Source organism: Callithrix jacchus, chromosome 7, assembly GCF_049354715.1.
Source record: "Callithrix jacchus isolate 240 chromosome 7, calJac240_pri, whole genome shotgun sequence".
Lineage (NCBI taxonomy): Eukaryota > Metazoa > Chordata > Mammalia > Primates > Cebidae > Callithrix > Callithrix jacchus.
In genome coordinates this window covers 19,212,833-19,234,319 of record NC_133508.1, presented here as the reverse complement: position 1 = coordinate 19,234,319, position 21,487 = coordinate 19,212,833, and the positions used below count along the sequence as shown (strand labels likewise).

At 40.3% G+C, this 21,487-nt stretch overlaps 1 protein-coding gene across 10 annotated transcripts in view; it reads right to left on the bottom strand.

Moving 5' to 3' along the window:
- CACNB2 (calcium voltage-gated channel auxiliary subunit beta 2) overlaps window positions 1-21,487 on the bottom strand; it is a 402,304-nt gene that overhangs the window by 138,671 nt on the left and 242,146 nt on the right. For 8 of the 10 annotated variants that reach the window (XM_002750080.7, XM_002750077.7, XM_009000003.5 and 5 more), the window contains one exon: window positions 5,020-5,139. In XM_002750080.7, coding sequence (XP_002750126.3) covers window positions 5,020-5,139 — 120 coding nt within the window. Of the gene's footprint in view, window positions 1-5,019; window positions 5,140-5,957; window positions 6,374-21,487 lie in introns of those variants that run through there. The other 2 variants (XM_003733295.6, XM_003733294.6) reach the window with 1 other exon arrangement.

Genomic DNA, 21,487 nt, shown 5'->3' with positions numbered 1-21,487 from the left:
TTTCAAGCTGGCAAGATCTTAACAAACTAACCTTTCTCTGGAAGATTCTGTTTTCTTGCTGGGGAGCCTTTACTTACACTGACCGTTATATACATTCATAATATATAATGAAACAATTATACAACTTACCATCAATCATGTAGAATCAGTGGGAGCCCTGAGCTTGTTTTCCTGCAACTAGATGGGCCCTTTTGGGGGTGATGGGAAACAGTGACAGATCATAAGGCATCAGACTCTCATAAGGAGCGTGCAACCTCGATCCCTCGCATGCGCAGTTCACAAAAGGGTTGGTGCTCTTGTGAGAATCTAATGCTGCCACTGATCTGACAGGAGGCGGAACTCAGGTGGTCACGTGAGCAGTGGGTGTGGCTGTAAATAGATGATTCTTCCTATGTGGCACTGCTGTCATCTCTTTCTGTGTAGCCTGATTCCTAAAAGGCCATTAGCTCCTGCTGTAAGGTCTACATTTAAGCCACCACCTCCTCCAAGAAGGATTTTCTGTTTCTGCCAGTAGGATGCAGTCTAAATGTGGGTGCATACAGACCTCTCTATCCCTCCTTTCCCCACAAGGTATCCACCTTTTATTACCTGAAACAGTGGAAGCTTCCTGCAGGCAAGAGATCTGTCCATTTCTTCTTTGTGGCTTTGGCCTTGCAGTCTCTCCCACCCACCAACTGAGCCAAATACATCTTCTTGAACATAGGAGATTCTCAATGATAAGAGAACAATGGACTCCATATTGAATGTTATTCCATTCAGTAGGGATAGAAATTAGTCCAAAGGAAAAGACAATTTCCAGCTAAGAAGATCACACTGAGTCCATCTTTTTTTTTTTTTTTCTTGAGACAGAGTCTTGCTCTGTTGCCTAGGTAAGAGCAAGAGATCTCAGCTCACTGCAACCTCTGCCTCCCAGGGTCAAGCAATACTCCTGCCTCAGCCTCCCAAGTAGTTGGGATTATAGGCACCTGCCATCACACCAGGATGATTTTTATGTTTTTAGTAGATATGAGGTTTCACCATATTGCCCAAGCCGGTCTCAAACTCCTGACCTCAGGTGATCCACCGCCCTGGCCTTCCAAAGTGCTGGGATTATAGGCATGAGCCACCAGGCCCAGCTGAGTCTATCTTATCTCTGCCTCAATTCCTTCTACATCCAGATTTCCCAACTCAGAGTCTCTGCATATAGGGCAGAAGGCATCATTTTTGAGGACCAAAGGACAAAAGAAGAAAATTATTATTTCAATTAAAGAGAGATGATCATATGAGCCAGCAATTTCACTCCAAAATACATACAGATGTGGAATGAAAATACACGCCCACACAAAAACCTGTATAGGAATGTTCATACCAGCATTATGCACAATACCTCAATGCTGGAAACAACCCAAATGTCCAAAAGTAGCCAATCACAAAAGCCAGCCTATCATATGATTCAATTTCTATAAAATATTCAGAACAGACAAATCTGTAGAAACAAAGGTTGAACAGTGTTCCCTAGGCCTGGGGGCAGGGGGGTAGTTGGGGAGAATGAGAGTTACTGCTAACAGGCTTGGAATTTCTTTACGGGGCAAGGAGAATGTTCTAAAACTGATTATAGTGATGGATGTACACCTCTAAACAAACTAAAAACCACTGAATTACACACTTTCAGTGGGTGAATTATATCTCAGTAAAGTTGTTTTCAAAGAGAAGATCTATGTGGGAATCAATCAGATTCATATATTACTTGTCATTAAGGTGATATCAGATAGCACGAATGGAAATGACCAGGATTTGCAAAGTATGCCACAACTACACAATCTCAAAGCACACATTTGGAAGCAGAAAACAGCACGTTAAAAACAGTCAGTCAGTTGGTATTTACTGGCCTCAAAATGAACACAGAATCTGTTCACTGCAGAGTTTAGTCATTAAGAGAAGTGTTAACAAATAGATAGCGGAGAATATTAGGTTTATTGACAGCACCGAGTACCCTGTTACACAACCGTTTGTAGGTCACTTGGATTTGAAAAGGCAGTACCTCTAGACTCACTTCTTGCTAATGACATTATTTATAGAGCTATTGTTAAGGCGATTAGTGGATAACATGTTTGTATTTATACAGGACCAGGATCTAAAAGCACTGCTAAGCTCATTTGCACAGACTTATTTATTTCATGTGATCTGGAAGGTGTGTAAAAGCGCTGACTTGTAGAGTCTTTCTGTTTAAGGGGTGCTACGATGGCTACCAAGTAAATGTAGAAAACGTCTGATTCTTCTCAAATGGCTGTGAAAAGTTAAACAGGATGGATTATGTTTTCCAACTTTAAGGCTTCATTTTGAAATAGGTTTCATAAAGGCATGATGACATCCTGGCAATGAATTTGGTTATTTTTGCAGATAAAAGTAAAAGTGTATACTGGGAACTAGCCCTCTATAATCCCTGCTTTGCATGATTTCTTCAAGGATATTGGGATTAATAAACCAGACCTATGAAACCATGATTTTAATATAAAGGACAATTCAATACTCATCTCTCTATCTTCTTTTGAGACATAATCAAATTCTCACTTAGCCAAGTGTATCTCATTTGAATACATCAAAGGTTTAAGATATTGACCTACTTTTACAGAAAAAAAATATAAACTGTTTTAAAATTTTTTTTGTGGGTACATATGAGATGATTTGATACAGGCATGCAATATGAAATAAGCACGTCATGGAGAATGGGGTATCCATCCTCTCAAGCTTTTATCCTGTGAGTTACAAACAGTCCAATTACATTCTTTAGGTTATTAAAAACATACAATTAAGTTATTATTGATTATAGGCACCCTAGTATCCTATCAAATAGCTTTTATTCTTTCTATTTTTTTTGGTACCCATTAACCATTTCATTTCCATCTCCCCCATTAAATAAACTGTCTTTCTTTTTTTTTTTTTTTTTTTTTTTTTTGAGACGGAGTTTCACTCTTGTTACCCAGGCTGGAGTGCAATGGCACGATCTCGGCTCACCGCAACTTCTGCCTCCTGGGTTCAGGCAATTCTCCTGCTTCAGCCTCCCGAGTAGCTGGGATTACAGGCATGCGCCACCATGCCCAGCTAATTTTTTGTATTTTTAGTAGAGACGGGGTTTCACCATGTTGACCAGGATGGTCTTGATCTCTTGACCTCGTGATCCACCCTCCTCGGCCTCCCAAAGTGCTGGGATTATAGGCTTGAGCCATCGCGCCCGGCCCAATAAACTATCTTTCATTAAACACAGGAAATAGTTTTTCAGTTATTTTGCCTTTTAAAGTCTCTTTCTTTTGTCTTCTACATCATTTGTAACTACCAACTTTTTCGGCTTTAGGACAAGTAGCACGACCCTGGTTTGATTTAGGAGCAACGTTTTGATCCATGCTGGGTTAAAAGACCTTTTAAAAGTTCTTTACAGCAGTGTCATTTAACTCATGACATAGCACACAGTCATGAACAAAAATGCCCCAATGAGATAACAATTGAAAACCAAACCCACAATATATTGGGCTGTACCAGGACAGGATATGAGCTCGAGAAACTGTTCAATTTTGGTATATGAAGCTTACACGAATAAATTAGCTACAAATAGAACAATCTTATTTTTGGAATACAAATTGTAGTTTTTTTGTACTTTACACACAATGCAAAATATAGAATATAGAATTCAGATTCTCAGCTGCAACCTATATTAACTACAGAGCCAACTGGTAGCGATTACCTTTACTAGACATACATTCATTATTTAATGTTTTTCCTTATTTCATTTCAACTTCACAATGTTTTAAGTGGCTAACATTGGTACAGCAGGTTAGTTGATGGCAACTGGCCATGTCCAGTTTCATCCGGTTCCACCATCACAAAACCCTCCCTGTATCTGGTATTTATGAACTGCCTCTCAGAGAAGACTGTCAGTGCTGGAGAAAATTTCCCTGCCAGGTGAGGTAAGAACATCATTGTGATATAGAAAGTAGTGCTTTTTAGAAGTCAAGGTCTCCTGGCAGTTCCTCAGTAGACTACTATGGCAGCCGCACTAGAGGTCAAGAATAATGTATTACATAAGGGACGTCCATGCGTTCAAACCAGAATCTCCTCATCACAATTCCCATAGCAACACACAAAGATTATACTCATCTCTGAGATGAAGCAGCCAGCAGAAATGCTATCCTGATATTTCTAGCATGATCAACAAGGCACTTACCCTTTTTCAAAACAATTTTTTCAAAGGAAAATCAACAACCATGTTAAAATCGGTTCATTGGGAAGCGATTGAGCATCCCACAAACCAAGCTACCTTCAACTTGAACGATCTGTGCTTTAGAAACAGCCACTATTCAAATGGCAGCATGGGAAAAAGAATTCAGATCATTGCAATTAGTGAAATGAAACACAGCCTGAGATAAATCCTGTAACTATCTATTTCATAGCTGTTATGCAGTCTCCTCTCTATACATACACATTTTATTAAGATGGGATGGAGGAGAACGTGTTCTAAGAGAAGAAACTTATAAAAAAATCAATAAAATCCTCTGTTGCTTTTTGAAAAGCGTAATGTAATCCATTTTTAAACCAAGAGGATACTAATATAAGACACCTGTGAAGTACAATTCAGGGGAAGAGCTGTTCAAGTCTTAGAATATAAACATTAGCTGGAAGTCAGTTTTTTTTTTCTTAGCAGAGATATGGTTTAATGGGGAAATGAAGTAACATGTGTTGATATCAGGTGCAGTTTTTCCTCTTTGTACATTCAGGGGTCCTTTTGTATGTGTCCAAATAAGCCATCTACCCACATAAACGAGTTGCTTGGATTATAAAACAACATAGAAGACCACGCTTACACACCTCAATTCCTTTTTCTACCAAGGGAAGAAATTATGCTCCATTTCCTGTATCTTTCTAAAACCAGACAATGAAATGCTCTAATAGACCAAACCAGGTTTAGGAGAAACTTCCACAGGTGGTCTATCAAGAGCACAGCACAACTTGCAAAGAAAGATCTTGGCAGAGAGGATATGATTTTACCTTTGCTTTTTCCAACTGTGCCTGGGCCTGCCGCTCTGCTTCTCTGCGCACTGCCTCCCGGTCCTCCTCCAGAGATACATCGGAATCGGATGGACGGCTAGTGTAGGAGTCTGCCGAACCCTGCAGAGGAAAATGTACATTTTAAAGTCGATTCAGTCTATGATGTTGGCACTGGAAAAGTCTCATCGACACAGCAGTTACCTTCCCGGATTGTGCTATGCGATCCTGAAAAGAGGAGAAAATAATTCATTTGGCAGTATCCTATCTAGAAAATCATGCTCTGGTTTGCAGACAATCAATAGAATAGCTGTGTCTACTGCTTGCCATTCCTTCCTCAGCTTTATGTTCCAAAAAACTATCCTTCCTGGAAGCAGAACAAGTTGCTTTTAGAATTAAGCCAGCTTGATGGTGCAGTGCAGAACCGAAGGGCAATGATGGGCTTCAAGGATAGCTTCCAGAGCAATCTACGTGCTACAGCAGGTATTTAAAACTAGGAAGACATTCAGCCTAACAAAAACATAAAAGAAAGTCTAAGTTATAAACTTGAACTCTCCAAAATGTCACTACCATGATATGACTCCTACTCAAATCTGAAGAATCCTTGTTTACCTTTTTATACACCTGCTGTTTTTCTCTGAAAAAACTGCAAGACACCAGCAGCTAACTTTGCTCCATGTTCCAGCAACACATTTTAAAATACCTTTACCTAGATGTAATCAAAGCTGTCTACAGAATACACCTGCCTGGGAAAGCTCATCTGGCAATTAATCACAACGCAGTGAATGGAGCTCAACGAAACGAGAGCAATCTCCCTAGCTTCTTTTGCAATCGTGATCCGATTAACCAAATCAAACCACCCTCTCTACCTGCACTCACTGCAACCACAGAAAAGCGGAGACAAAACAACCTCTCCCCCAAACGAAAGCCCCTGCGCTTACACAGATATCAGAATTCTTCAGCCTTCCTCCCTTGGCTCTTTTCAGAAGCCTGATCCAGGTGGCCTTCATGAGCCAGACAGCGCCTTTATCGTCCGCAGCTGCAGCCCCGGGCACAGGTTCTCAGTGCGCGCTGAGCCCCGGAGAACCCCAGCTCCTTTCCTATCCATGCTCTGGGCAAGCCCCTCTTCTCCGTCCCTTTCTGCCTCTGGGGCTTTCACTCCCTGCCCCAGAGGACTCCCGTCCAGGGAGATTCTTATTTTCCCATTCCAGGACGGGCTGAAAACAAACACTCCAGTGCTTTATATTGCCTTAAAAATAAAGAACACTTCAAGTACATTCAAAGCCGGGCATCAACTCGTTCTAAACTTAATGCATCTCATAATCCTAAACATTCTCTTCCCTGCGCTCAAATTGTTAAAGGAAATTAGTTGTAAGAGAATCACAGAAAAAAAAAAACGAGTGCAAAAACGTATGCAGTGACATTTGCAAGTGCAAAGTTCAAGCCTTATCTTTGGAGATCTCGGGGGGAGGGGGAGGAGAAGGGAGGAGGACGCACTCCCACACTGGGCATGCTCCATATGTCGCCCTTTTACGCAATGCTCACATCACACTGTTAGTCTATGTCAATTGCCATTTTACATCCGAAGTGTAAACAGCTGGAAAGGTCTCTTCGGTTCTATAGTAACCGGGCTCGTGGTATGTGTGTGTGTCTGTTTCAGATAAAACCTTCTCTCAAAAACAAAGCATGTAATGGTTTCCTTTAATAATCTCTTTCCATTACCTGCTCCAGAAAGTGTGTCCTATGCTACAAGCAATTCACAGGTAGCAAATATCCTATGCAATACTGCACAGCAAAAATCAAATAATGCTCATCAGTCATAATATAACACAGTTCTTTATTGCTTGTGACTTCCCAAACAAGATGAGAGAGAGAGATGTGGCCATTTAATTAGCACATGAAGGTAATCACAGCTCTATAAAGCAATGAGTTTAACGGAGCTCAAAATGACTTCGAACTGCTTCTCCAACTGAGAAACTACCATTTGAAATAAAGCCACTGGCATAAACAGCAGTGTGAATTGTTATAACCATACTTACAAAGAAATTTCAAAGCTTGGTTAATTTATTAGTTGGAGTTAAAATTCACAAAATAATTGAATCCCAACTCTGCTTGCAGATGAGGTGAGTGAGGCTGAAGAAGGGAAGACACTAACGTTATTAATTTTCTGTACTAATGAAATTACATTTTTAAAGTTTACCTGGGAAGAAATACACACTTTGCCTTCTCAATATAAACAAAATTCTATCAAAATATAAACGGCATTTGTTTGTGTGTGGTGGGAGAATATTTTGTACATATAAAAATGGAAAAAAAAAAAAAAGTGTTCCTAAGAATACTTAAGAACCATGGCTGGATGCAGTGACTCAAGACCGTAACCCTAGCACTTTGGGAGGCCAAAGTGGGAGGACTGCTTGAGCCCAGGAGTTTGAGACCAGCCCGGGCAACACAGTGAGACCCCATCTCAAAAAAAAAAAAGTCTGCCTTCCTCCTCTTGTTCCCTTCTACCCTTCCTCCCTCCTGACCCTGCACTCTGCACTAATATAATCTTCAAGACCCAAATGCTAGAAAATATATAGAATAGGGGTCTCAGAATGAAAAGTTAGTGATCAATTGTACCTCAGTAGTGGTATCTTGACATAAATTAATAGATCACCTATTGTTATGATGTGAATGTAAAGTACACGGAGGATAAAGATGCATTGCAAGCTCTTTGTTCAAGCAAATTGATGAGGGAGAAATGAGTGTATCAACAGAGACACACACCTGGTAGAGGATTCCTAATCTTCCTAGAGTGCTTCTTACTGTAGTAGTAGCACAGCAGTGCGGGGTGGGGGCTTAGGGGAGGGACAAGAGAGGGTGTGGTGGAGAGGGATAACATTAGGAGAAATGCCTGATGTAGGTGATCAGGGGGTGGGGGAGAGATGGCGACAGCAAATCACCACGGCGTGTGTATACCTATGCAACAATCCTGCAAGATCTGCACAAGTACCTCAGAAATTAAAGTACAATAAAAAAAGAAAATTACCAGGAAGCAAAATTATACCCCATAAGGGGCCCCTGTCCCCACTGTCACCAGTCTTGCCATGTTAGACCCAATCACTCCACTACAGGTTTAAGTCACACCTCAATGAAAGGACAAAGTTTCTATCAGTAAGAACCCAGCAATGAGAGGAGGTACATAAAGAGAGGGCTGCATAACACCCACACTAATTTTCTCTGGTCTCATTCCTTTTTAAATAAAGTAAGATATAAAACCTCGTTTGCTAATATTCAGTTGGAACTTTTAGATTGCTTAGCTACGTTGAGGCCTGTTTCCAGGTTTAAACAGCAGTTAAAAACAAAAATCTCTTCAATGCCTTGACTATTTTATAACATAGGATGTGACTATGAATTAATCTTTAGAGTAGTTCACAGAAGCATAAAAAGAGCCAGATTACTTTCATTCCTTGTATCTCTACCAGCCAGTATATACTTTCATGTACACACTTTATTTTATTTTATTTTATTTGAGACAAGGTATAACTCTGTCACCCAGGCTAGAGTGCAGTGGTGCAATCATGGCATACTGCAGCCTTGACCTCCTGGGCAAAAGTGATCCTCTCACTTCAGCCTTCCAAGCGGCTGGGAATACAGGCATGTACCCCCATGCCTAGCTAATTTTTAAATTATTTCTTGTAGAGATGGGTCTTCCTATGTTGCTCAGGCTGGCTGGTCTCAAACTCCTGGGCTCAAGCAATCTTCCCACTTTAGCCTCCCAAAGTGTTGGGATTACAGGTGTGAGCCACCTCAGCTGGCCTCAAAATATTTTTGATAATAGAAGTTTTATGTGACCAGCAGTGAAACAGTGACAAAAATAACCATCCCCTGAAAGTCTCCCATCCAAACACAGCCACAGTTAAATAGTAGCATGTTTCAGCCTCTGGAGCTGCTGCAATGTTTGAAAGTCACCCTCCTGACATATGCCTTACAGTTAATCTCCTTTCTTCTGGGAATGTGGATTTATGCAGTTAAAAGTGATATATCTAATTAAGCTTTTGCCTTTGGAACCATGTGGACTTTCTGGGTCATCGTGCCTCAAGTAGTCTTCAGTCAGGAACAGCTGGCGGTCGTTTCCATAACTCCAGGATAGGTTCATTACGAGATGTGCCCTTGATCACTATGGTTCTTATAATGTGACTACCGGGTCTTTTGCAGTATTTGTCCTTGTCAGTGCATCGAAATTCAGCTACCCAGATTTTCTTTTCTACATCTTAATATCTGAATTCCTATTTGGACATTTCCAAAAATGTAACCAATAGTTCTTCCCAGGATTATCATGTTTTATCCTCAGAGTTCTCACTTTCACGTTCATTGCTTTTAAGAAAATTTTGTATCATTGGATTAATTTATGCTTTTATTTACTCTTCAGTTTCTTTTTCTGCTTTTGTCTAATGTTCTCACAAGAAAGTGTCACCCTTTTTCTTTCTGTTTTTTTGAGACAGTCTCGCGCTGTTGCCCAGGCTAGAGTGCAGTGGCTCAATCTCAGTTCACTGCAACCTCTACCTTCTGGGTTCAAGCGATTCTCCTTCCTCAGCCTCCCCAGTAGCTGAAATTATAGGTGCGCACCACCACGCTCTGCTAATTTTTGTATTTTCAGTAGACACAGTTTTGCATGTTGGCCAGGCTAGTCTTGAACCTCCGACCTCAGGTGATCTGCCTACCTCAGCCTCCCAAAGTGCTGGGATTACTAGTTTGAGCCACTGCTCCCGGCCATCCCCCCTTTTTAATACGTTTTGAAATTCATACAGTTTGCTGTTTTGACGTGGGACTCGGCTGCTGCACAATCATCTATATTTTCAGCATCAGGGTTTTGGAGCATTCTTGTCGTTTTCTCTTTAAAAGCCCGAAGGATAAGAGTTGTAAGCCTATTTTGCAGAGACCTCTTGGATCCCAAATTGTTTTCTCTCTTTCTGTAGGAAATCTTTATATGAAGTCTAAAGCCATGTTCTTGAGCAAAATCAACTTTTTATGTATCCCAAGGCCAGCCTGATTCTAGACAAAGCCATAACCGACCAAAATCCTCAAGATTTTAGACCACTCCTCATGTATAGGACAATGCTCACCCAATTGCAAATTCAACTACAATTGTTTCCTTCGAACCTGCTATGGGACAGACCTCCCACTGCCTACTGATCAGACACATCTTGTAAAATACAGCAAAATGAGGCTGGGTATGGTGGCTCATGCCTGTAATCCCAGCACTTTGGGAGGCTGAGGCAGGTGAATCATCTGAGGTTGGGAGTTCAAGACCAGCCTGACCAACGTGGTAAAACCTGAAACCCCGTCTCTACTAAAAATACAAAAATTAGCTGGGCATGGTGGTACATGCCTGTAATTCCAGCTACTGAGGCCACTGAGGCAAGAGAATCACTTGAACCCAGGAAGTGGAGGTTGCAGTGAGCCGAGATTGTACCACTGCACTCCAGCCTGGACAAGAAAAGCAAAATGCCATTTCAAAATAAATAAATTGATTAATTAAATAAAGCAAAATGGGATAGACTTCTGAGGGCCAGGACCAAGGGTAAAGAGTTCTATCTTGTACTGTGTGCTAGGGGAGGGGAAGAATTCTTTCAATTTTCAAGGTGTTGTCATCTCTTTTTACGGTTTAGAATTAACTTCTGTTCTCTGGTGCAATTTAGATGTAAGAAATCTAAATTGCTATTCTTTGCTTTATTGGTTTCTTCATAAATAAAATAATAAACTATGGGCTGGGTGTGGAGGCTCATGCCTGTAATCCCAGCACTTTGGGAGGCAGAGACAGGCCAGGAGTTCAAGACCAGCCTGGGCAACGTGGTAAAACCTGAAACCCCTTCTCCACTAAAAATACAAAACTTAGAGACAGGCATGGTGGCAGGTGCGTGTGGACCCAGCTACTCGAGGGGCTGAGGCAAGAGAATCGCTTGAATCTAGGTGGCAGAGGCTGCAGTAAGCAGAGACTGCACCACTGTATTCCAGCTTGGAGGACAGAGGGAGACCATGTCTCACAATAGTAACAACAAAAAAATCATACACTATGTATTGATGACATCCTGACTCTAAACACTGAAGAATGACATAGCCTGCTGAGATGAGGTACAGATGCATAAACACTGTATACCTTAGTTTGCAAACTGTCACATAATTATTATTCAAATTCATGTGGTGATGAAAATCTCAAATGCGATTGACCTATCATTTAGCTGAGTGTCAAAATAGTAAGAGATGATAGGAATACATCGCTGTAGGGTCATCCCTGTGTGATACTTTTATAATTCTGTAAAAGCTAAAATGTCAGTTTCAGTTTTTTCTAGACAATACGAAAATTTATAAACGTATAGCTATAGAATGTACTAATGAAGAGATTCAGTTTTATTCAGCAACTTCCAAAACCACATGCAATTATTGAGTACTTACTGCTTTGAAACTCTGTGCTGTAACTGTAAGCTAAATGCTGAAAAGAGGGCTGTAAAAAAGATTAAAGCTTTCTTTCTATCATGGAGCTTGATATCTCAGTGAAGGACATGGATTTTTCTTTTTAAAAAAGGCAGCAGAAAAATAACTGCTATGAGAGACAAGAAAACAATCTGAGGCAATAAAATGATAGTGAGAGGGATGGTATTTTAGTGGGAGTAATGAGATGAGGGGCTGAGATGACACTAAGCTGAAATCTAAATGATAAAGGAAAAAAGTCAGCCCTGCAATGCATTGAGAAGAGAGATGTCCAGGCAGAAAGGCTAGCATATGAAGGCTCTGTGTACAAGAAACGCTTGCACTTTCGAGGAAATGAAAAGAGGTCAGCTGGGTGTAGTGGCTCACGCCTGTAATCTTAGCATTTTGTGAGGCTGAGGCAGGCAGATCACCTGAGGTCAGGAGTTAGAGACCGGCCTGACCAACATGAAGAAACCCTGTCTCTACTAAAAATACAAAATTATCTGAGTGTGATGGCACATGCCTGTAATCCAGCTACTTGGGAGGCTGAGGCAGGAGAATTGCTGGAACCCCGGAGGTGGAGGTTCAGCCAAGATCGCGCTATTGCCCTCCAGCCTGGACAACAAGAGCAAAACTTCATCTCAAAAAAAAAAAAAAAGAAAGAAAAGACAAGACGTCAGTGTACCTAACAGGGTAATGTTAATTTTGGGGAAGACTTATTTAAACTTTCTCTGTCTCTCTCTCTCCCTTCCATTTTTCTCTCACTCTCCATGTGACATATACTCAGGCACTCCTGGAATACACATGAGACTCCATTTACATGGGAAGACCTCCCAGAAAAATTCCTTCCACATGTCTGAGTTCCTTAACTTGGAGTGAAGTTTAAGTTGTTGTTAGCAAACTCCACGTTCCTGGAAACATGGCGTCTTCTGAGAATGTAAACAGAGTTCTATTTTCTTCCAAGCCCAGCACAATTGCTTAGAGGCTAAAAGACTGTGTTTTGAAGATTGTTCTATATTATGCTTATAATTAGGTCAATCAATTAAGATTAGGTTATGCACATATTATTAATATATCTTATTAATAAGAATTACAAATATTTCCTAAATGCTTACACAGTGTCGAGCACTGTGCTGACTCACAAGCATTACCTAACGTAATTTCGATTATCTTCATTTTTACTGATGAGAAAACTGAGACAGAGAAGCTATCTGAGCAAGGTTCTGAAGCTGGGGACTCATTGTGTAGCCAAAGGCAAGTCATGTAAATAACGCCCTGTCTGGTTCCTCCCTTTGTAAAATGAGTATACCAAATTGGACGGATAGAGTTAGGAGTAAACCTTTAGCAATAAAAATTCAAGTGCCACGCGTGCGTCAGCTCATAAAAAGAAGAGCTAGGACAAATTCCCATACACATCTGATGTTTTTGTTAATCAAAAGCATAACTTTTTCTGTTTGCTGGTCATAGGTATAGCCATTTCTAATGATCATAAAAGCATCGTGATGGTTTCCTAATGCTTAGCTCTGCCTTTGCTAAGCGTTAGGCATGCTTGCGCTCTCGCTCTCACTCTCGTGCTCTCTCTCTCTCTCTCTCTCTCTCTCTCTCTCTCTCTGACACTCAGACACAGACACACACACACACACCCCTTCATAAATTTTCAAATTTGATCTTTCCAAAAAGACACAATGAAAGTACACCGAGGGTTCAATGAAACGCAGATCATTTCACATTCATTAATGGAAAGCTGTTTTGTGGAAAAACTTGGCTGCTCCTCTGAAATTTTCCTCACTTCAGAGTATCTCAGCATCATGAAGCATTCTTTTCATTACTTATCTACAGTAGAAAGTAGATTAGAATCAGAAAACAATAGAAGCCAAGATATCAGCTTTTCTCTCTTCCCTGAAAATGAATAGAACTTTGGCAAGCTGGCCTTCAGCCGTCTGGTCGGCCTCTCATCCTGCCTGGGATTGAAACTGGCTGGGATTCAAGTGTCTTCTTTCTGTTCACCATGAACAGTTGCTAGTTTTCAGTACTGAAGCTGAAGTTATTATAAAGCACAAATAGTAAGTAAAAAGTTCAGAGATGTGACTTTCATTTATTTTTTCTGAGACAAAGTCTCGCTCTGTCGTCTGGGCTGGAATGCAGGGTCAAGAGCTGGACTCACTGCAATCTCCGCCTCCTGGGCTCAAGTGATTGTCTTGCCTCAGCCTTCCAGTAGCTGGGATTGCAGGCTCCCACCACTGCTCTGGGCTAATTGTATTTTTAGGAGAGATGGGGGTTTCACCATGTTGGCCAGGCTGGTCTTAAACTTCTGACCTCAGGTGATCCACCTGCCTTGGCCTCCCAAAGTGCTGGGATTACAAGCGTGGGCCGCCGTGGCTGGCCAAACTTTTATTTATTTTAAAACATACTAAAATACCATTACCACCAAATTATTCCTTAATGTGAAGGAATGATGGCTGTTTACAGTTTATGGAAAAGCGTCTGTCCAATATTTGCAAAATTTGACATTGTCCAAAAGAACCATTTTGAAAATGTTAAAATTAGAAGGGCAATTTTGATATTATTTTGAGTTTTGGATTTCAGTCATAGGCTAAATAATTTTTTTTTAATTAGAACATTATGTATGTGTATGTGTGTGTTGGAAAAGTTTTCCAGGCCTTTCATATACAGCTACTGATGACGATAGATGGCAAAATATTTTTCACGCTAATATAATTTCTTAGGAAAAAACTGCCTTATTAGTTATGAAATTGAAAACAAGTAGGCAGAGAGCAGGAAAATAGTGGCTTGGGAGAGCTGGAGTGTCTCAACACATAGCTAAAGAAAATTCATTTAAATGGGGGAAAAGGAGTGAATAAATTACATGTAGGAAATTTTTGGTATAGATATTCATGGTAGCCACCATGTGGACATCACCACATTTAGGCTTTTTCTAGTGAATTGTTAGAATCAGCAAATATCATGTGATTATTTCTCTCTTCCCAAGAAAACCTTTCCTTGACTTCATTTTCTCTACCAGCTCTTGTTCATTTTTCCCCTCTCCTTTGTAGAAAAAAAATGCGTAGAAAAAGTTGGCTCTACTCCCTCTAATTCTTCTCTTCCTGTTCTCTCTTACGTATACGTCCTCCTACTGCTCCACTAAAACTGCTCATCAAGGTCCTCAATGATGTTTCTAAGGCTATATCCCATGGCCGATTCTCAGTGTTCATCCTACTCCAGCTACCAGCAGCCATTAGCATCACGGATCATCCCTGGTCCTCTCTTCAGTTTCTCAACTTGACTTCCAAGAAACCACTCTGTCTTTGTCTTTCTCTTACCCCATTGGCTGATCCTTCCAAGCCTCCTTTGTCAGTAACTCCTCTTCCACCCACTTGTGCACCCTGTCCCTGCTACTTAGCCCCCCCATTCTTTCTGCTCTAACCTTGCTGTTGCTCCTCACAGGCACGTGGCACTCTCCTCCCCTAGATTTCTACACTTCTAACTCTCTCACCTCCTTTAAGTCTTTGCTCAAAAGTCTCTTTCTCGATGTCTTCTGCAATCATTCTGTTTCAAACTATAATCTCCACTGTTTTGCAGTATTTTGAATCTCACTTACTCTGTTCCACTTTTTAAAAAAACAGTACTTTTGCCTTGTTTTATTTATTTTTATTTTTTATTTTTTTGACAGAGTCTTAACTGTGTCACTCAGGCTGGAGTGCGGTGGCACAATCTCGGCTCACTGTAACCTCTGCCTCCCGAGCTCAAGGGATCCATCCACTTCGGCCTCCTGAGTAGCTGGGACTGCAGGTGCACACCACCACGCCCAGCTAATTTCTCATATTTTCTGTAGAGATGGGGTTTCCCCATGTTGCCTAGGCTGGTCTCGAACTCCTGGACTCAAGAGATCCACGTGCCTCAGACTCCCAAAGTGCTGGGATTACAAGTGTGAGCCACCACCCCAGCCTATTAATGTTTTTACCATCTGACATATAATTTACTCACAATATTGTTTAGTATATGTCTCACTTGATTAGGATGTAATGCCCATGAGGGCAGATTTTTAAAAATATTTCACTTACTCATATATCTCAAGTGCCTGGAATAGTGCCAGGTGTGAAATGCACACTCAATAAACATTTGTTGAATGAATGAATAAGGACTGATATAGAGAAAGCCTCTTCTCTTTTACATCCTTTATTTTAAAGCTCTCCCGATCTACAGGGTCCCTTTTAGCATTCCTAAACATCCTTAAACACTCCTAAATGTGCTCATGTCTCTTCCTTATTAAAAAAAACACACACACAGAAATGTGACTTTCCATGATGAGCAGATGATAAATATTTATAACGAATAAAGAATAAAACAAAGGCTTCAGCTTGAAGATATCCCTAGTGTTTTATCACAAACCTCCACAAATGCCAACTTCTTTCACTTCGTTCAAATGTCAACTATCAGCCAGTTCATTAAATAACCAGGACCCATAACAAGCCACTCCAAAACAGTCATATTATGCTTGAAATTTATTTAGCATCCTTTTTCCAAGGAATCGAAGAGAGATTTTATATTTTGAAAATATGATTACAACTTACTTTCTGTGAAGCTTCTTTTCCCATTGATTCTACTTCTTCATTCCAGAAACCTAAAGTTTCAGTCCTAAGACTGCTGGTGATTCGCTGCATAGCCAAAGGCGAGTCATGTAAATAACTCCCTGGCGAATTCCTCCATGTGGAAAATGAGTATACTAAATTAAAGCTACCAGAAAGAAGGCTCTTGAACATTTTCTTACAGATGGTTGTCAATATATTGTAAATATAACATATTCTGTGAGTGATTGTTGATCTATTTCTTATGAACTACCCCTGACATTCCTATAGAGAGGGAATTCAAATTTATAACAGAAAATGTGACTCTACAGAAAACATAATAATTCAGAATGTCTAAAAATGTCAAGCCAGTATAGGGAGAAGATATTTCTGTAAGCCACGTTGGGTAATATAATTTAAAGGAATACAACTGAATAACTGGACCAATAAATATAAAACTCTGGAATATCTTCCTGGGCTCTCTACTATTAAAGAAAGACCACGTCAAAAGATGGCACAACCAAATACCAGGCCTTTTCTTGAGTGGCGAAACCATAAGACAAATGAATCTGGGCTCTTACCTTTCAAGGTGAGTTCTCCCAGGTGGCAATGAACAATTAATCTACAGGCATGAATGAATAGCTAACTTATGTGTTCTCCAGGGAACTATACACCTACGAAAAGGGATATGGCTTCAGTCCTTAAATATTTTACTGTTTAACATTTTCTTTGTATATATAAAAGACACACTAATTGATACGTAAGTAAAACAGTAAGAGATGAATTGATAGGAAAAAAAGCCTATGAATAGAAAAGTCCCTAAAAAAATCAATTAGCCATAAGCATCTGGAAAAGATGTTCAGACTCATTAAATTAAACACAATAGCATTCTCCCCCATTAAACCAATGCTCTTTGCGAAGTTCCAATTCACAATGTCAGGGGGACTCACTTAAATTGATACTCTCACACCTTGTTGATAGTTTTTGGCTTTCATGTAACCTTTTGGGAAGACAATTTACTTTCTGTGTGTGTATCTAGACATGCATTTAGATGTATCTAGGCTAATAATTTCACGTATGGAAATTAGTTTAAGAAAATTTTAAAATTATGGTTCACATACTTACTTAGTAGACTATTAGACAACCTTAAAAATAGTTACAAAGACTAAAGATGATTACAGGCAAATGTGTATGACTGAATTTGATAAAATCAGAAAACAACAAAAACAAAACTAAATGATGTCTATATATACATACATTCATGTATGTAAAAAAAAAAAAATAACAGAGGCAAGGTGCAGTGACTTGTGTCTGCAATCCCAGCACTTTGGGAGGCCCAGGTGGGAGGGTCGCTTGAACCCAGGAGTTCGAGACCTGTCTGTGTATATAGGGAGAGCCTGCCTCTACAGAAAATTTAAAAAATGAGCCAGTCATGGTGGCACACACCTGCAGTCCTAGCTACTTGGGTAGCTGAGGCAGGAGGATCGCCTGATCTCAGGAGTTCAAAGCTACAGTGAACTAATCATGCCACTGCAATCCAGCCTGGGTGACAGAGTGAGACCCCCATCTCAAGAAACCAGAGACACTAACAGAAGACATAAGGTTGGATTCCATTTTCTCAAAAAATGTTGGGAGTAGAGTTAAATTCTTTTTCTGTAATGTTCCTATGTTTGTAAATAAAAGGCCCTTCGTAGTGCAACCGAAATTTCTCAGAAAGTACCCCAAAATATTTTTGATGTTGTAAAAGAGATGGTTCATACATACATATTTTATCTAATTGATTGATTTGACCTTGATGGTTGTTTGCATATGGGGAAGAAAGGCAAGGACCAGGTCTCCTGAAAGACTCTTGATGCACTTTAAAAACAGTAGAACAAAGTAAAGTTTGCTGAGGGGATTATGACAGGTAAGAAGAGAATTAAAACAAAAGTGTTTAGACATAAAATTTTATGATTATAAAGTATTACATTTCTCTGTGTATAATGTATAGAAATGATTATTTAAGTGTCTACCTGAAATACTGACTTTTTCTCCTAGGATTACTTCAATAGTTTGTTGGTACTAGGTTAGGTACTGAAGCAGGCCAAAATGACTCAGTAATTTGGTAGTAAATTATTAATATACTGCTCTAAAAGTCTAACCTTCCAGCAAGATACGACTTTGGTTCAGAGAGACTTAGTATTGAAAAACAGGCTACGCCATCAGGGATTTGGCTGGAAAAACGCCAGTGGAGTGCAGTACTCCAGAAATAAAGCTCCCAGAAGCACCGCAGGGACCTAATACAGTTAATGCATCCCTCAGGCAACAAACCCACCTTCGCCAGGTGATTCCAGAACCAGAGACAATCTGGTTCATTCACCTCTGTGTTTCAAAAAGGCTGCAAATTTTAGATTATTTAGCTGCAAATGTGCCACTGATACATAATATTAGAAAACCCAGACTACATTCAGAACATTTAATAAAATACTGGACATATACCATTGGTCAAAAGTAATTTATATCCTATTTCTTATCTCACAAATGAAAAAGCATCTTTTGTCACATGAAGGTATCTGATCTATTTTACATTTGAAAGTGTAGTGGACTTTAATGATAGCAAAACTTCCATCAAGCAGGGCAAAAATGTTTAGTAAGAAGACAGTTCGGTAAAGATGAGAAATGGACTGGGCCAGGTGCAGTGGTTCACGCCTATAATCCCAACACATTGGGAGGCCAAGGCAGGAAGATTGCTTGAGCTCAGCAGTTTGAGACCAATGGGGGCAATGTAATAAGACCCCATCTGTACAAAAAATTTAAAAATTAGCTGGGCATGGTAGCACACACCTGTAGCCCCAGCTACTTGGGAGGCTGCAGTGGGAGGATCACTTGAGACTGGGAGGTGATGGATTGATATGTACCATTACACCCCAGCCTGGGTGACAGAGTGAGAGCCTGTCTCTAAAAAAAGAGAGAAAGAAATGGCTTGGTGACTATGCTGACAGATGCCTGCCGACTTGTATTAGGGTGACCACAGTCTCATAGCCTGGTAGTACATGCACATGTGATGTGCCAGATGCTTCTGCTATTAAGACACACACCAGACTCAGACACTCCAAACCAAAAAGGCGCCTACTGGCTTTTCTGCTTCATTTAAATGACAGTCATTTGATATGATACACAACTCAGCATTATCATCTCATTTTCTCACCGCACATATACAGTAGAATGTCATACCCATACGAGGGCAGGGAGCTTGCTTTGTCAATCTCTGTTCCCCAATCCCAGGGTGCTCCCAGTACATGTGAGGGAAGAAGAAATGAATGGGGTTCCCAGTCGAGTGAGGGAGACACCTCACAGAGGCCGTAACACACAACATTATTTTATGACAGTTTTGGCAACTACTATAAAGGAAAACCATGGGCCTCTATGAGGGGAGATGGCAGGGAGACAAAGATGGGACTCAGAAGGAGCTTTTGAAAGGAAATGGATATTTAGGAAACGGATATTGAGGCTGTGTTTGCAGCTGGCAGGAAGCAGTCATGGAAAAAGGTAAGGGAATAACATTCCAAGACAGAAGGACCAACGGAAACGGGTGGAGAATCTTCGACTATCTAACAAGCAAGAGCTGAGAGACCAAGATGAAGGCTCTGAGACCACTCAGCTGGATCCGCCTTCTGAAACCCAGCACTTCCGGTTTAGACCCTAAGTATTAAACACTGTAATTATATGCTAGAGGGTTTAATCACGAAGGGAATTAAATGATGATAATACTGTTACTGCCTTAATTTCTTCTGGATGAATACCTGGACCTGGGATCACCTTTCATGACCCTTCATCATCATCACATTGACATTCAACCATTCTTTCAACAAGTATCTACCACGTGCCAGGCACGGAGGATCCAAGAATATAGATGACATATTCTCTGTTCTCCAACAGCTTCCAGTACCTAGCTCTCCTACCAACTGACACCTGACACACTGCAAAACATAAATGCTATACATCTTACTACATCAGATTAAAAATCATGGCCAGGCGAGGTAGCTCACACCTGTAATCTCAGCACTTGGGGAGGCCCAGGCAGGCAGATCACAAAGTCAGGAGATTGAGACCATCCTGGCCAAGATGGCAAAACCCTGTCTCTACTAAAATACAAAAAAATTAGCCAGGCATGGTGGTGCACACCTGTAGTCCCAGCTACTCATGAGGCTGAGGCAGGGGCATCACTTGAATCTGGGAAGCAGAGGTTGCAGTGTGCCAAGACCGTGCCACTGTACTCCATAGCCTGATGACAGAGCAAGACTCTGTCTCAAAATAATAATAATAATAAACAAAAGAGCAACAGTAAAGTTTCTCATATACTGATAACATATACATTGTATGTCATATATACATATATATATATACAGTATATGTCATATGCTGATGACAAAAGTTTGATGCCTTCATATATTAATACATCCCATAATCAATAAGAAAAACACCACCACCCACTAGAAAAATAGGACAAAAAAGCAGGAGAGGGAGAGGTATTCACAGAAAAAGAAATGGTTTCAAGCTAATGGAAAATGCCTAAGTTTAGTCCTGATGCTAAAAGAGGGCAAAATCAAAGACAACACTAGCTCTAATTTTGATTGGCAAAGATTAAAAGCCAAGTGAACGCACTGTTAGTGTGGTCCTCTCACACGCTGTCCCTTAGGGATAAAATTCAGTAGAACTGCTGGGCCCCATGGCTCACACCTGTAATCCCGGCACTTTGGGAGGCTGAGGTGGGTGGATCACCTGAGGTCAGGAATTCAAGACCAGCCTGGCCAACGTGATGAAACCCCATCTCTACTAAAAATACAAAAAATTAGCTGGTCGTGGTGGCAGGCACCTGTAATCACAGCTACTGGGGAGGCTAAGGCAGGAGAATCATTTGAATCCAGGAGGTAGATGTTGCAGTGAGCCAAGATTGTGCCATTGCACTCCAGCCAGGGGAACAAGAGCAAAACTCTATCTCAAAAAAAAAAAAAAAAAATTGGTAGAATTCATCAAAACTCAAAACTAACCTTTGATTCATAATTCTGATTCTAAGACTTTTATAGATATACACAAATATATACATAAGGATGTACATATAAGAATGTTTAATTGTTATGGCACTATTTGTGTTAACCGATTACTGTGAATAATTTAACTGTCCATCAGTAGGGGACTGATTAAATTATGTTGTATCCATATGATGTCATATTATTCAGACAGTTTTAAAAATAAGGTATCTCTAGCTATACATGCTTAATGTGAAATAATATTCAAGATATATTTTACAGTGAAAAAGAAAAAGCATCAGAGATTTTTTTGACTCTCATTTGTAGAAATATACTGTTTTGATGTCATTGGTAGAAATACTTTTTAAAGAATGAATACATTTGAGTATGTAGGCTAGCTCTAGATCACTTAAGTGGCTGCATTTTTTTAAAATCTGGGGACAGTAT